Source organism: Athene noctua, chromosome 2 (genome assembly GCF_965140245.1).
Source record: "Athene noctua chromosome 2, bAthNoc1.hap1.1, whole genome shotgun sequence".
NCBI lineage: Eukaryota > Metazoa > Chordata > Aves > Strigiformes > Strigidae > Athene > Athene noctua.
The window spans coordinates 128,121,660-128,135,284 of NC_134038.1; the positions used below are offsets into that span (position 1 = coordinate 128,121,660).

The 13,625-nt window shown below is 37.2% G+C and overlaps 1 protein-coding gene across 6 annotated transcripts in view; it reads left to right on the forward strand.

The window, feature by feature from the left end:
• CDK14 (cyclin dependent kinase 14) overlaps positions 1-13,625 on the forward strand; it is a 319,737-nt gene that overhangs the window by 249,955 nt on the left and 56,157 nt on the right. For all 6 annotated transcript variants that reach the window (XM_074900249.1, XM_074900255.1, XM_074900252.1 and 3 more), the window contains 2 exons: positions 514-653; positions 4,796-4,942. In XM_074900249.1, the coding sequence (XP_074756350.1) occupies positions 514-653; positions 4,796-4,911 (256 nt within the window). In that variant the 3' untranslated portion in view covers positions 4,912-4,942. The remainder of the gene's footprint in view (positions 1-513; positions 654-4,795; positions 4,943-13,625) is intronic.

The window sequence follows — 13,625 nt, forward strand, 5'->3', positions numbered from 1 at the left end:
GTACTTCCCGAAAGATGCGTCTTTATGAAACATGATGCATATGTTGCGTGTTAAGTGGCATTGGATTTTAAAATTTGATACTTCATAAAGTTGTTTGAATATAGCTGTTACTTTAAGCTTAGATTACATGGGCTCTAGATGGTAATAACCATTTGTTTCCAGTGCTGTAAATTTTCAGTCTGTCAGTATGCTCAGTAAAATGCAAATGGAAAAATCAAAACAGTTTCTTTCAAGATGCTCATGATCCTTTAGCCTACTAGGCAGGACATATGTGATAAGGTATAATATATGCTCTACATTTGCAAAATTTGTATGAATTTTGAGCTGTCAATCCAGAAGTAATTCATTGACTCCCTAACCTGAGGAATATCTTTCCTGGTAGTGCTCCCAAACAAACTTTGTCTTTATCCTGGCTAGCAATACTTGGTGTTTCAACTGTGCTGACTGCAGATAGAATTGGTAAACAGAATAATGAGATTGTTTTTCAGGAAAGACTTCTTGTTTGTGTTTCAGGCTGAGCTATGTGAATCATGCAGAAGATCTAGCCTCCAAACTACTCCAGTGTTTCCCAAAGAACAGATTGTCAGCACAAGCAGCCCTGAGCCATGAGTATTTCAGTGATCTGCCCCCACGGCTATGGGAGTTAACGGATAGTGAGTATAACCACTTCCAGATTGATTAAAAAGAAAGATGCTAGTTCATACAGATGCATGTGTGTATGCTAACCTTCACATGCAGACAGCTTCATGGACGTCATGGACGTACAGAGCCACACACAAAATACGTGAGTGCAACTGTGTAGCTTGGAATTACATAGTTAGCTTGACACAGGACAAAATGGATTTTTTTTTTTTTTGCTATCTCTGCTCTGCAGTCTGCAGCTAGCTATCTTTGTATTTGATTATGTGTGCAGCCAAGAGAATTATCTGAATTGTCATAAAGCAAAAGGAAAAATACAATTTACATATTTAGTGCTTTTCACTTTATAACATACAGTACTTCTTAACTAGCTGCAGCACACAGGATAAAAATCCAGCCATCTGTGATTCACAGTATCTCTATCTATTTCAACAGTAACCTTTAAGGAAGGACTTGGCATTTGAAAGTCTGAGAAATATGAAGTAGACGGTCAGTTAATTTGCAGAATTAGACTGTGTAAAAAAGAGGATGGCAGATGATTTTATTAACTAAGAATGCTTTCAATATTTACATACATCTTTTTGTTTCTTTTATTAAACAAAATGCATTCCAGTTGACTTGGCAAAAATGTTCCTATCATCATGTATGCTGTCAATGATCTCTTTAATAATTGTAAAACATTTATATCATATGTATCCATATCTTTTCCCAGTGTTGAAAGCACACTACTATTTATTCTGGGGAAAAATGTTATCAAGCATGATATTTTTGATGCAGAGAAGGTTCTGTTAATAAAAATAGGTTTCACAGGGGAGTAACAATCAGCATTTTGCTTTAACTCAGTGTGGTGAAGAGAAGCATGCTTTCATTAGAACAGTATATGTTTTCTGCTTTCAATCGTACATCCATTAGCAAAAGATCTAACTGCAGTACTCGGAAGCATAAAGTTCAGAGATGCAACAATGACACATGTGTGTGTAACTATGACTGATTTAAAAGTTTGCTGGTAAAAACTGCCCTCCCTTTCTGAATATTAATCCACAATAGATACTGTTTACATCAGTGTCAGTATGAAAACTTTTGTCTTCCAAAAGTTTATCTTTTCCATCCTCAAAGCTTTGTAGTAGTCACATTTTGAGCTGGTTCTGTGGCCGGGTTGTCCAAGTACCCTACTCACAACTCTGCTCTGAAGAGCTCTCTCCCATTTGTAGAATAAGAACATTAAAATCAAACTAGCACCATAAATTTTTGTCCATCACAAGCTCTGTCATAGACTGTGTCCTTGCTCTGCAGAAAGATTCCCACTTTCCTCCTGTGCCATGCTAACCCACCACTTGGTTTGCTGACTGCAGTACTTTCTAAGCTGGAAGTTCAAAGGATGCAGTGTAAATGAAGGCTGCTGTTGAAAGTCTGCCTTTGCTGAAACTGATGCAAAGAGATTCATTTCTTCAGGACTAATGAAACATCAAGAATGCCAGTTCATTTATCCTTTTTCCACTAAATGGAAAACAAAAATCACTCTGCAGTGGTGACATCTCAATCCTTCTGACTGTGTGATTTAGTCTAGCCAGGATTTTGAATTCTGAATTCTGCAGTAGTACTTTTCTGTTAATATGGACTTATTACCCACTTGCCACTTAGTTTATCAGTCAGTGGTTAAATCCAGTTCTATCAGTGAAGTAAATGCCTACACATTATCACTCTGCAGCAGGCTGCCAACAGAGACAGTCTTGTCCTAGTCATTAACAAGCACAATGTATGCAGAACACCAGAGGGGAATTAAAACCACAAAAAATACCTCAGGGTGGTATTTTTAATATGAGAATTTAATTTGTAATTTCACAGATTAAGAATTTTGGCTGCATTAATCCTTTTATCAGCTCACAGCAGGTTATTTGCAGAAGCATAACCATAAGGCGATATTCATTGGCAGAAACACGTCTTTGCATAACGTTAAACATCAGGAGCAGTGAAACCTTTTGAAGGGGGGAGAATAAAGATGAAAAATCATTATATTTTAAAGCAAGGTTCTTCTAAATGCCTCCAGTAAAATTTTGAGTTACAGAAGGACTATTTCTGTGTCTAGTAGATAATCATTATGAAGCATAAATCCAGATGCAAGAAAGGACAATCCCAGTATCAAATACTACAATCATTTCTATTTAGTATGATTTGGATATACTTGTAAACATATTTACAAAACAAAGAAGTCATATACTTTGGAGAGTTGGGAAAATGTTTATTTACTATGTAGTGAAATTACCAGGTTTTGTGATTCTAGTTCTCTGGGTTAATATTTTCTGTTAGGAAGCACTTGCTATTGATAGTTAATTAAATGTAGGTATAAACATATTGAGTCTTTTATAGACAACAGAAGTGTGTGTACACACAAAATCTACTGCTTCCTAATCAGGTCACCACTGCACTTTTGCAAATCTCTGAAGGGGATAGTATTCATCATATCTTATCCAATTTGGTTCTAGTGCTGAATTACGAATTTGGAGATTTAGCACTAAAAACCAAAGAAAGACTCACAAATGAGGAGAAAGAAAAAAGCGAAGGGGGGGGGAATCAGTCAAATGATTTTCCATTTAGAAAATATTGTTCCTTTGGAATCACAGTATTTCACAAAAGTATGGTGACTCTGCCTACATTGAAAAAGTAAAAAAAAAAAAAAAAAAAAAGTGTTTCACTTTTTCTTCTCATTTTGACATTAGTACTATGTATTTATATTCTATGTAATATTTTACTGGAAAAAAGAATTTAATCTTGTGTTCTGTTTTAAAAATCTGTGCAAAATGATTTCATGTGAGAAGCAAAATTTTGGGGGTTTTATTTGGTTTGGTTTCAAGTCAAGGCATCATTTCAATTGGGTTGGAAGTTCAGTTTCCAGATAAGCTCTGTCTAACATCTCAATTTTTAAAAATAGTACACTAAAAAGGTAAGAGTTGTGCAGTTCTGCAAAAAACATCTTGTCTGGGAATACTATACAATTCATGATGCAACATAGCCTTCATTAATCTCAGACATGAGCAGTAATCTATAGATTAACCCCTTACCCCTTTTATTTTCTATTATTCTATTAACTCTTTTATTTTCTATTTATTATTCTATTTTCTATTGAAAAAAAATCAGTCCTCCCCCTTTTCTCCTTTCATATTTGAGAGCTCATATTGTTTTATTTGCATAGAATGTATGTCATTCATAATGTATGTTACCAAGGATAATGCAAGTTGATGTGTCAAAAATACAGTGGGAAGATCTTGTGCCTAAAACAATAGCCAGGTCTTTTAAAGACATAAAGGTGAAAGAGTAGCTCCAAAAACTTACAGCTATGCTGGTTGTTAGGGCAAAACCGAAGAAAAATGTTACGGCTAGATCAGTTCTTTAAACAGTCTATTAACATTCGCTCATGCAATCAGGCAGTGGCAGTTCTCAGAGGGTATTTTTATACAGACATTTGTTCTCAAAAGGTATTAGAAGTCACTGAGTTTTTCTCCACCGATTTGAGGCATCCTAAGTAAAAATGAGTTTTCGTATGATCAATGTGTGAGTCCTTAACCATTTGTAGTTTGATTCCTGTGATTAATATCACCATGTCTACTAATAATTAGTTGCCTGGTGTTACATGGTTTTTCTATCTCGTGCAGAAGGGGGTTGCTTTAGGTAAAAGAATTTTGAGTTGTTGGGATATTTTTAACAAGCCTTGTTGTCTTTACCAGTTAATATGAAGTCAAATAAAATAGCTCAGTTCTACTGGCATCAGGATTCTGAAGATGAAATATGTGATATCAAATTACTGAAAAACCTTTCTGTATTATTTCACATTCTCATTTATTTCTAAATGCTCTCAGAGTGGAAATTTTTTAATGGAAAATGTCAATTATATAGCAGTGTACAGAACAAGTAAACACACAAAACCTGGAAGCAGTTTTTTTTAGAAGATGCATGCAGCTAATGTTTGCATCATACAGCTTCCATCATAATGCATGCAGCTTCTTTCCATTCAGAATTTTTACAGTGCTTACTTGCATAAATAGGTGGTATAAGTAAAAGCTCTTTATATTTACTCAGTGTTGTGTTTGCCATATATATTAAATAATTATTTTGTGGGGGAAAAAAAAAGAAGTTTCTGAACTGATATTCTTTTTTGCAGTGTCTTCTATTTTTACTGTACCGAATGTAAGATTACAGCCAGAGACTGGAGAAAGCATGAGAGTCTTTGGAAAAAACAATAGTTATGGCAAAGGTGTATCAAACAGCAAACATTGAAGAATACCTATGTTCACAACTGATAATGCAGGTAAGACATGTTTATTGGAATGTATATCTTTGAAAGTACGCTTTACTTCAGTTCTCTTTAGAGAAACAAAGTATAAAAATAAATTCTTAAATTACTCATGTTCAGGCAGATAATCTGTTTTTGCAGTGTAAGTTATGCAAGTAAGTTGTGGGCAGGATCATTGTCACTGACGGGTTGAAAATATTGCAGAAGTTGGTGCCAGCAGAGTTTAAACACTACGTTGCCTTTAATTTGGACTGATATTTTTTCCCCCTGGTAAGATACGGAGAGATAAAATACCTCTTCCCAGTTCTGTTGTTAAACTTTGGGGCAAAGACAAGAAATTATTCGCTTTGTAGCCTTGATAGCAGAAGGTTGTTCTTAATGGAGACAGAGGTGCTGTCATGTTGGTGAATTTGACCGATATCACTGGATCTACTAGAACTGGTTTTGTTCTTGAATGGTTTTCACTCAATACCTCATCTTTTCAATCACAGTTATTCAGCAGTGAAAGAGTATGTAATATGACTAAAGGTTATTCAGCAGTGAAATAGTATGTAATATGACTAAAGGTGTTTTAAGAGTAAAACAGAACCTAGGAAGGGCAGGTGAGTAGGGAGGCTACTTACCAAATTACAGTAAGGGAATGGTGGTTGTTATATCATGGCATTAACTCTCTTCTGCCCATATGCATCACCCTAGTGTTTGTTCAGTGGGATTTACCACTTGACAGACTCTTCCAGATTAGCAGTATTGCCTTACATAGCTGCTTTGCTTATTATACTTCTCTAAATAGTTTCATGCCACACTGTTTAACAAAATACCCAAAGTGCAGATTCATTTCATTCAAAAATCCAGGCCTCCTTTTTTTTTAAAAAAAAAAAAAAAGTCACGGTTGCTATTGTATGTTGAGTCCATTATAACAGCCTGTTACGGAAGTTCTAGGAGCTAAGATAAATGCACATGCTGCTCATGTACCTATTTGAAGGTATAGTCTCATATAAATGTAGATTATATTCTCATGGAATCTATCTTTAGCTAAGTCTTCTTGTTACAGTATCAGTTATAAATTTATCTAATGAACTATATTCGGTTTTACTGTTGTGTGTTCATGTACAATTTATTTTTTAACCCTGTAATGTTATGAGGGCTGTTTGCCTGACAGGCAGCAACTACTGAAAAACTGAAATGAATAGATTTTGGTCTTGACAGCCTGCCCCAATTTTTGCACAAGCTCTTCACCAGCAAACCATTTAAGATTTTCTAATGTCAGAAATGAGGCTGCCTTAGAGCAGTCTGTTTACATCTTTATTGACAAGCTAATCCCTACTTTTTCCTGGGGCTGTGTCCCTGCAGACATCTCTTCAGCCTTGTCTGTTCAAACGTGACATATCATCCATCTAAAGTAAATTTAGAATGTGCCCATCTGTGCTAAAGACCTTTTGTGTGGAAGCTTACATACAGAATCTCATTTCTTATGTACAGAATCTCCTTTCTGTTGCTTCCAAACAAATGTAATTTTTCATTTATACAATATGCAATAGAAAGTTTGTATTTGCAAACAAGCATGCAGAATAGCACAAAAGAGAACCATTTATCATTCTTACTGAGTATCTATTCAAGCAGATACAGATGATGTTTTTAAAGTAAGCAGAAAGAGTGAGCCATGTGTACCTTTGACTGTACTGTTATGCCTGCTCAGCCATAGCTTTAATACAGAATAGCACCTTTCATTGTGTTAGATCTGGAGCCACTTAACAAATGTTGGGACATGTATACATTATTGATTACAGTTTTTTACTGTGGCTTGGGACTTTGCTGTGTTAGGTGCTTACAGTGCAATAACGTACTAGTTCCTGGTTGTAGTATTTGACTTGTGATATAAGATGGGGAGCAGGCTATAATAATGGAAGAGTATTAGTATCAAACAGAAGCTCTCTTACGGGTACAATGTAGATAGTTGGGGACTAATGAGATGAAATAGCAGGGGGGGCAGGAGAAGTGTGGACATGGAAACTGAACCTGGGTGGGGAATTGTTAGGATGGGTGGAAACCTTTTAAGGGATGAGACCACCAAGCAAGAGGAAATAAGAGTCAGTGTGGAGAAAGAAAGGAGTTGGGAAAAAAAGACTGCAGTTTTGATAATGTGAAAAGGAGGTCTGGTGAAGGCTTAATCTGGATAGCAGGTGTCTGTGATTTTAAACACTAGAGCGCTGACTGGCAAGTAGGATGTTCAGTCAGTAAAATGGATGATTTAGGAGCTGAGTCAGTTATTCTAGCAGAAGACTAGAGTTGCAGTAAGCAGGATAGTAGCAATAAGGAAGGGTATTTATTACAAGATACTCAGTTAAAGTCTCCATTCACAAGGCTCAGTGAAGCAAAAAGATGCATGAAAAGCAAAAAGAAAGATGACATTAGCTCTCCAGGGCCATTAAGTTAACAGGTAAGCGAGACAAGTAGAGTTAGAGGGATGGAGGCAAACAGTACAAGCTGTTAAAATGTCAATGAGCACAATCAGATAACATCACAACTAGTGGGGATAAAGGAAAATTTAAAGGTGCCAATATTGCTGGGAAATAGATCCAATTAGGAAAAAAACAGAGGCAAAAAATACTTGTAGCATGTCTTCTGGACAAGGCAGGTACATACGTGTTTTACCCATGTTCTTGAATTTATGCATATAGAGAGGTGGTAGGGAAGTTAGGAAGGGCTGAAATTTTTAAATATTCTGGTATCCATCAGGAAGCTCTGAAAAAGAAGAATTTGTGTATTGTTGCTCTCTAAATCCTCTGATGTGTATGGAGGTCAATCATTCCTTTTTTAATATATTTTTATACTTTGTAAAGGAACTTATAACACACGCACAAAAAATCCAAACAAGGAACCATCTTCAGCGACCTCCAGAACCTCAATGGTGTTGAAGGAAATTCTAGTCTTGTGTCTTGTGTCTGGTCTTTCCTTCCAAGTGTTCCTAATTTCCTTTTTTCGGGGTAGAATAGGAAATAATATTTAGAGCGCCAACAGAGAAGCTGTGTCAAATCTTGCTGTGATAAATTAAGAAATTATCACCTCCTGCTGTTCTGTCCACATGCTTGCCAGATGTTACTGCCCTAATAGTGCACCCACTGAATTAAATCCACCTTTTTTTAAGGTTTGTAAAGTGAAGAGACAGGACTTTGCCCAGGAGTGGCTGAGACATGGGCAAAACATCATCATCTGCCAACTTTCGAAGCAGCAATTTCTGGCAGACTGATGAAGGAGAGGAGCTAAATTACTAACTTTGTACATGGCTCCATCATTGTTTGTTAGAGCTCCTCTGCTGCCCTCAGAAATAGCTGCAAAGAGCAGCTGAAGAAATTGGTGGAGCTCTGAGAATTTCTACTATCTTTAAAATTTTGTGGTGCTTCAGCTGTCTGTCTGAAAGCTGCTTACAAATCCAAAAAACTCCTTGAAATATCAGTAACCTAGGACATGTTTCTGAAAACCTAGATAATCCCTGTCAGGCTCCGACTACTAATAGGGTCTTTGTGGACTACACTGTGTCATTCTCTTGGGCTCCAAGAGAGAGATAACACATTGTTTCAGTGCCCATGGGGGAAGAACTGACATTTGGGTAGCAAGGTCAATATTGAGACTGCTCCCTACTGGAGAAAATGAGCACATACATGGTAATGAGCTCTGTTTCACACAGAAGAATCTGTTCAGCAGTAAATTAGACAGGGCCTTTGAGGGAGAAAGGAAAGAAATCTTTTGGCCATATCCAGGCATCTTTAAAGCTTTGTGATAAAGAAAAACATTTTTATTTTGTGCCTGATGGTTTTCACTGACATTTTTTCCCCCATGGGCAGGAGGCATCTCTGTGGAAGCGTTTCCCATCTCTACATATATTGTTGAGAAATATTGTATGCTGTATTCATCTATCTCTACAGATACTGTTTTGTTGAGACAAGAATGGACCGTAAGAAACTCTAGAGATGCGTTTTCCTTTGGCCAGTGGAATACATGGCTAGAGCTTGTTCCTCTCTGGAGAAGGATGAGTCAAATTGTAATTGACAAGACAAGGCATTACCTGATTCCAGATAGCACACGATGTTTTCTCGTGGTGATTTATAATCCTCGGTTCCCATTGGTGGACCAGAGACACGAGATGTGTTTCTGGCCTATTGTCTGCTTCCCGGAGCCAGCAGGGACAGCTTCATTCAGGATGGTAACACCATATGCTTTTAAAGTATTTAACCTGTATTACCATAATGAGATCCCCTGGCTTTCTAAATCTCTTTTGACAATTCACTGGAGCAAAACAAAAAGTGGTCTTTATTTGTATTGCTTTACCACACGCACATGAGTACAAGCAATCCTGAATTTCAATCACAGGATGCTGAATTCTTTCTTCTGTGTCCATTTAAGCCAGCAACTGACACCAGCCCAGCCAGTCGACGGGATGATGGCGTCATTTGGGTCAGCTCAGCTGTGTAGAACAGAATAAAGCAGAAGATGTGACAGTTAACCACTATAAAGGCAAAAAGTGCTAGTTACTAATTTTGTTGCTTCTGGCCAGGGATGTTCAGCAGCACAGAACTGTGACGTAAAATGACCTGTTTCTGTTTGCTAGCCAGAGAGGTGACTGTTACTGCATTTTCATCCAAATTGTTTCATTTTTGTTTGTCATCTTCTGTTTGACATTTCCAAATTGTATAAGAGTGCCTCTTCAGCACTGCTATGTGGGAACATAATTTTTGCCTGCTTTGCCCTAGTTGGGCCGCAGGGAAGCTATAGTCCAGCAGTCAGTATTGAAAAGCCATGCTCATTCACTACTCCCCTGCATTTACACTGCCCTGGGTATCCCAGTGTTGCTGAGTCACCATGGAGCACCACGTACAGCGCTTCTAAGTCTTCATCTCTCCAGCTTCAGGGGATAAAACTGTAGTAATTATAGTGGAAAAAAGTCTGCATAAAAGAGAAATTCTGGACTGAGCAACTGTATGTCAGCCAGCTTTTGTCATTGTTGATTTAATCAAAAGCTGAAAGTAGCCAGTAGTGCTTTATAGGTGTGAGATCCTGAAATTTAGTGTAAACCCAGCTTGGGAGAGAAAAGCAGAGCTATAAAAGCACAGCAGTTAACAGTTTCATTTTTTTAAATGCACTTTTTTTTTTTTAATAGATGGCTTCAAATAGATGTGTACAAACAGTCATTGTGCTGCTGCAGTTGAAAAGATGGAGGCCTAAGCACTGAAGATGGGAGCTTTAAATTTCTCTCGCATCTTTTAGTGCCAGACAATGTCTGTACATGAATGTTGAGGGTCAGTTTAATTATTTAACTAATACTGGATTTGCATAAATTGGCTTTCATGAAAAGGCTAATAAGATGCAGTTGTGGTGGGCAGCTGAAAGCAATTTGGGTTTGAGTCCAGTAATGACAGCACTAAACAGAGTTGAAATTGTAACATCAATTTTGTAAAATGTTAGATTAGTATTAAGCTGTGAAAGATAAATGCAGGATCCAAGATATTTTTTGGCTCTCTAGTACTTTTAGTGCCATTATTTTCGTATGTTAACAACGTAATGGTTTCATGAGACTGTTCCAGCTGTGCTTTACTTAATATCAAAGGATAAGATCACCGCACTGATAGAATACGACCTAAATTTAACACATGAGGGAAAAACTCCAGGCATTGGACTGCATTCTCCTCTTGATAGCTAAGAATTTATTACCTTATTCCTATTAGTCTAAAATGAGTTATAGACTAAATTTTGCCCTCTATTAAGCCGTAAAGAAAATCTTCTTGTATTCAGTAGACTATGTGCAGAGGGTGAAATGGACTGAGCAAATAGTTGGCCAGTGCGAGGCTGTTTTCATATAAACCACCCATCTCACTTACGTGACATGTGGGGACTGAGGATGGAGCGACGTCCGTACAGAAGTCCACCAAGTCCCCCAGTATGCTATGGTAAAGGGAACCCACCATCTGATCAAATTCATGGGACTTAAAAATATGTTGAATAGCGTTCCTGTGTCAGTAATGTAATATCTCACCTTGTCTCTTGTCATGTGAAATACCCTGTCACTTAACTGCACTCAGAGTAAGTAGTGGAATACACAGTCTCATGGCTTTCATGATAAAAATCCTCATCCAGAGTTGGTAACCTAATGCATAGAGATGTGGGAAATGAACCAGTGAAAGTCATCTTGCAGTCTCCTAAGCTGAACGCTGATGCTGAAAGTCCGATCCGTTGACTGAAAGACCAGGACAACGTCTGTGCCTGGAAATAAGTAAGCATGAACAGGATTTCCAAAATCATGGGCAAGATTCTGGGAGGAGAATCCTCTTCTCTGGGAGGAGAGATAGTTTCTTTAGGAATAAAAGAAGAAGGAGTAAAGAAAGGAAGCAGGACAGAGAGGGGAGGACTTCACATTTATTATTACCTACTGTACTTAGTAGGACAAGCATTTCAAACCTCCATGGCTAGAACATATTGATGTCTTCCTTGCAATTATATACTTTGTGTTATTCTATGTGGAATTAGCAGTTACATACCTATTGGCATGATTTTTTTTTTTTTAAGTTGTAATGTTGGCCAAATCAGCTGCAGCACTGGCAGAAGAAAAAGGAAGCATTGCTACTATCGTGAATAACTTTTGTCAAGGGGCAATATTATATTTTCTTATGCCATTGCATAGTCTGGAGCCTATTTTCAGTTCATTTCTAGTGCATGATAACTTGCCTTCAGCACTGTAAAGATTCATTTTCAAGTAATTTTTACTGTAGAGGTTTTTAATTTAACAGTCGCTTATGCTGTAGGAAAGATATTTGTGATATTTGCATGAATGCATGTGCTCAGTTGCAGCACTGTTTATCTGTCTTTCCAATTTGTTTGTTCTTAAATTTAGGAGACAGAAGGTGGAATCCTCTGAGCCATAAGTGCACTGTGTATTGTATTATTAATATTGGGGCAGCAAGCGATTCCCACTACGGTCTTTGTGGTCTGTTGATGCTTAAATGTCTAGGCATGAAAGGCCGTTTGAGTTGCAGTGGACTGATAGTCTGGGATGACATTTGAATGCAGAGAGGACAATGTATAAATGACAATGACTGGGAGGGAGGAAAAAGCGGGTCTAAACTCTCTCTATTCTCCCATGGACAGTCAACTCTCCTTTAGGATTATTTCCTCACGTGACTCCTCAGTTAGGCTTTGTCTAAGAGGAAAAGTGGAACCACTGAAGGGGAGAAACTGAGGTTTCCAGACAAAGCAGAGGCTTCCAGTGCTGACACACGGCCCGTAACCCAGAGAGACAGCAAAGCTAATGAGAGGCATCGCCTCTCAGGCATCATTTGCAGCATTCAGAATTAACAGAACATTTTATTTTCAGCTAAATCATAAACAAAAAATGGATCTTAGTAATGCCATGTACCAGAAATGTTTCTGTGGAGAGCAGGCTTTGTGTTGCTATTCTGAGCCTGTAGTTTACATTGACTATGAAACAAAGAAACTAAACCAACCGCTGCAGAAGTGGCTCTGAAGGCAACACCCACTGAAGTAAAAATGCACTGAATATTCGTAGTTGTGGGGAGATTCTTGCCTAAAAATGCAGCAATAGTTTACAACTCAGTTAATAAAAATACATTAATTTATTCTGTCCCATAAGATGGGATGAGGGTGGATGGGTTTCCCACATGCTCCTATTGTTAATTGCTATGAAAAGTCTGAGGAAGAAAACCCCCAAAATTCAGGAAAAAATACTAAATTCTCCAGTAAAAATATATAATATAGAAGAATAACACTGAAACAGTGTCTGGATATTTTAAGAAGCAGGAACAGAATTGGGTATTTCCATAATTTTGTGGTCTTGTTATATATTATTAATGTTGGTTTGGACCATATATGTATTTTGAATTAGTAATCATGGGTGATCATTCTCTGTGATTAGTACCTAGCTATTAATTCTGTACAGACATTTCTGTAACCGTTTTTTTGATGCTAATGTAAGGACTGATTGTGGTATGTATATTGTAACAATACAGTCACAACATGTGTAATATCATAGTATAAGCCTTTTTATTTAAGTTTTCTTTTAATACCTCTCGTTCAGCATGTGCATTGCATGTTAAAATCTAGTTAGCTTACAGTCCACCTGCTAAGTTTGATTAAGAATGAAACCAGTTATCTGAAGGCAAAGAAAATCTACAAAATTAAATCTGTCCTTGTGAGCTTGAAAGATTCAGCAGTAAGTAATCTGTCACATCATAAAACGAACAAAATCAAAACAACTGAGTCATTATCATGACTCTGCTTGGTTTCAGCCCACAAAGTCACATCTAGACTATGTAGATACTGTATTTGTTGTTTCATGTATCTGTGTGCAGACACTTGTAAATACAGAGGTGTAAATGTTGCCAGAATTTAAATTAGGTTAAAAATGCTATTTTTAATTGCATCAACAACAAAAAAATATTCATAATCATCCCTAGGTGAAGAGACCCATTTAACAAGCTTACAGCTCCTAATTAATTCTGTAAAGAACGCCATTTGGCAGAGCAGAATTATGAGGTTTGCATATTGATGGTGGAAGGGAAAAAACATATCTCTTTTCTATTTATATGGTAAAATTAACTTGTGTTCTTCAGAAAATGGCACATCTCAGAGGTATTGCTCTCAAAATGATCTCAGGGTGGAAAGAAATAAGTAATTACAGCACCAGGCATTC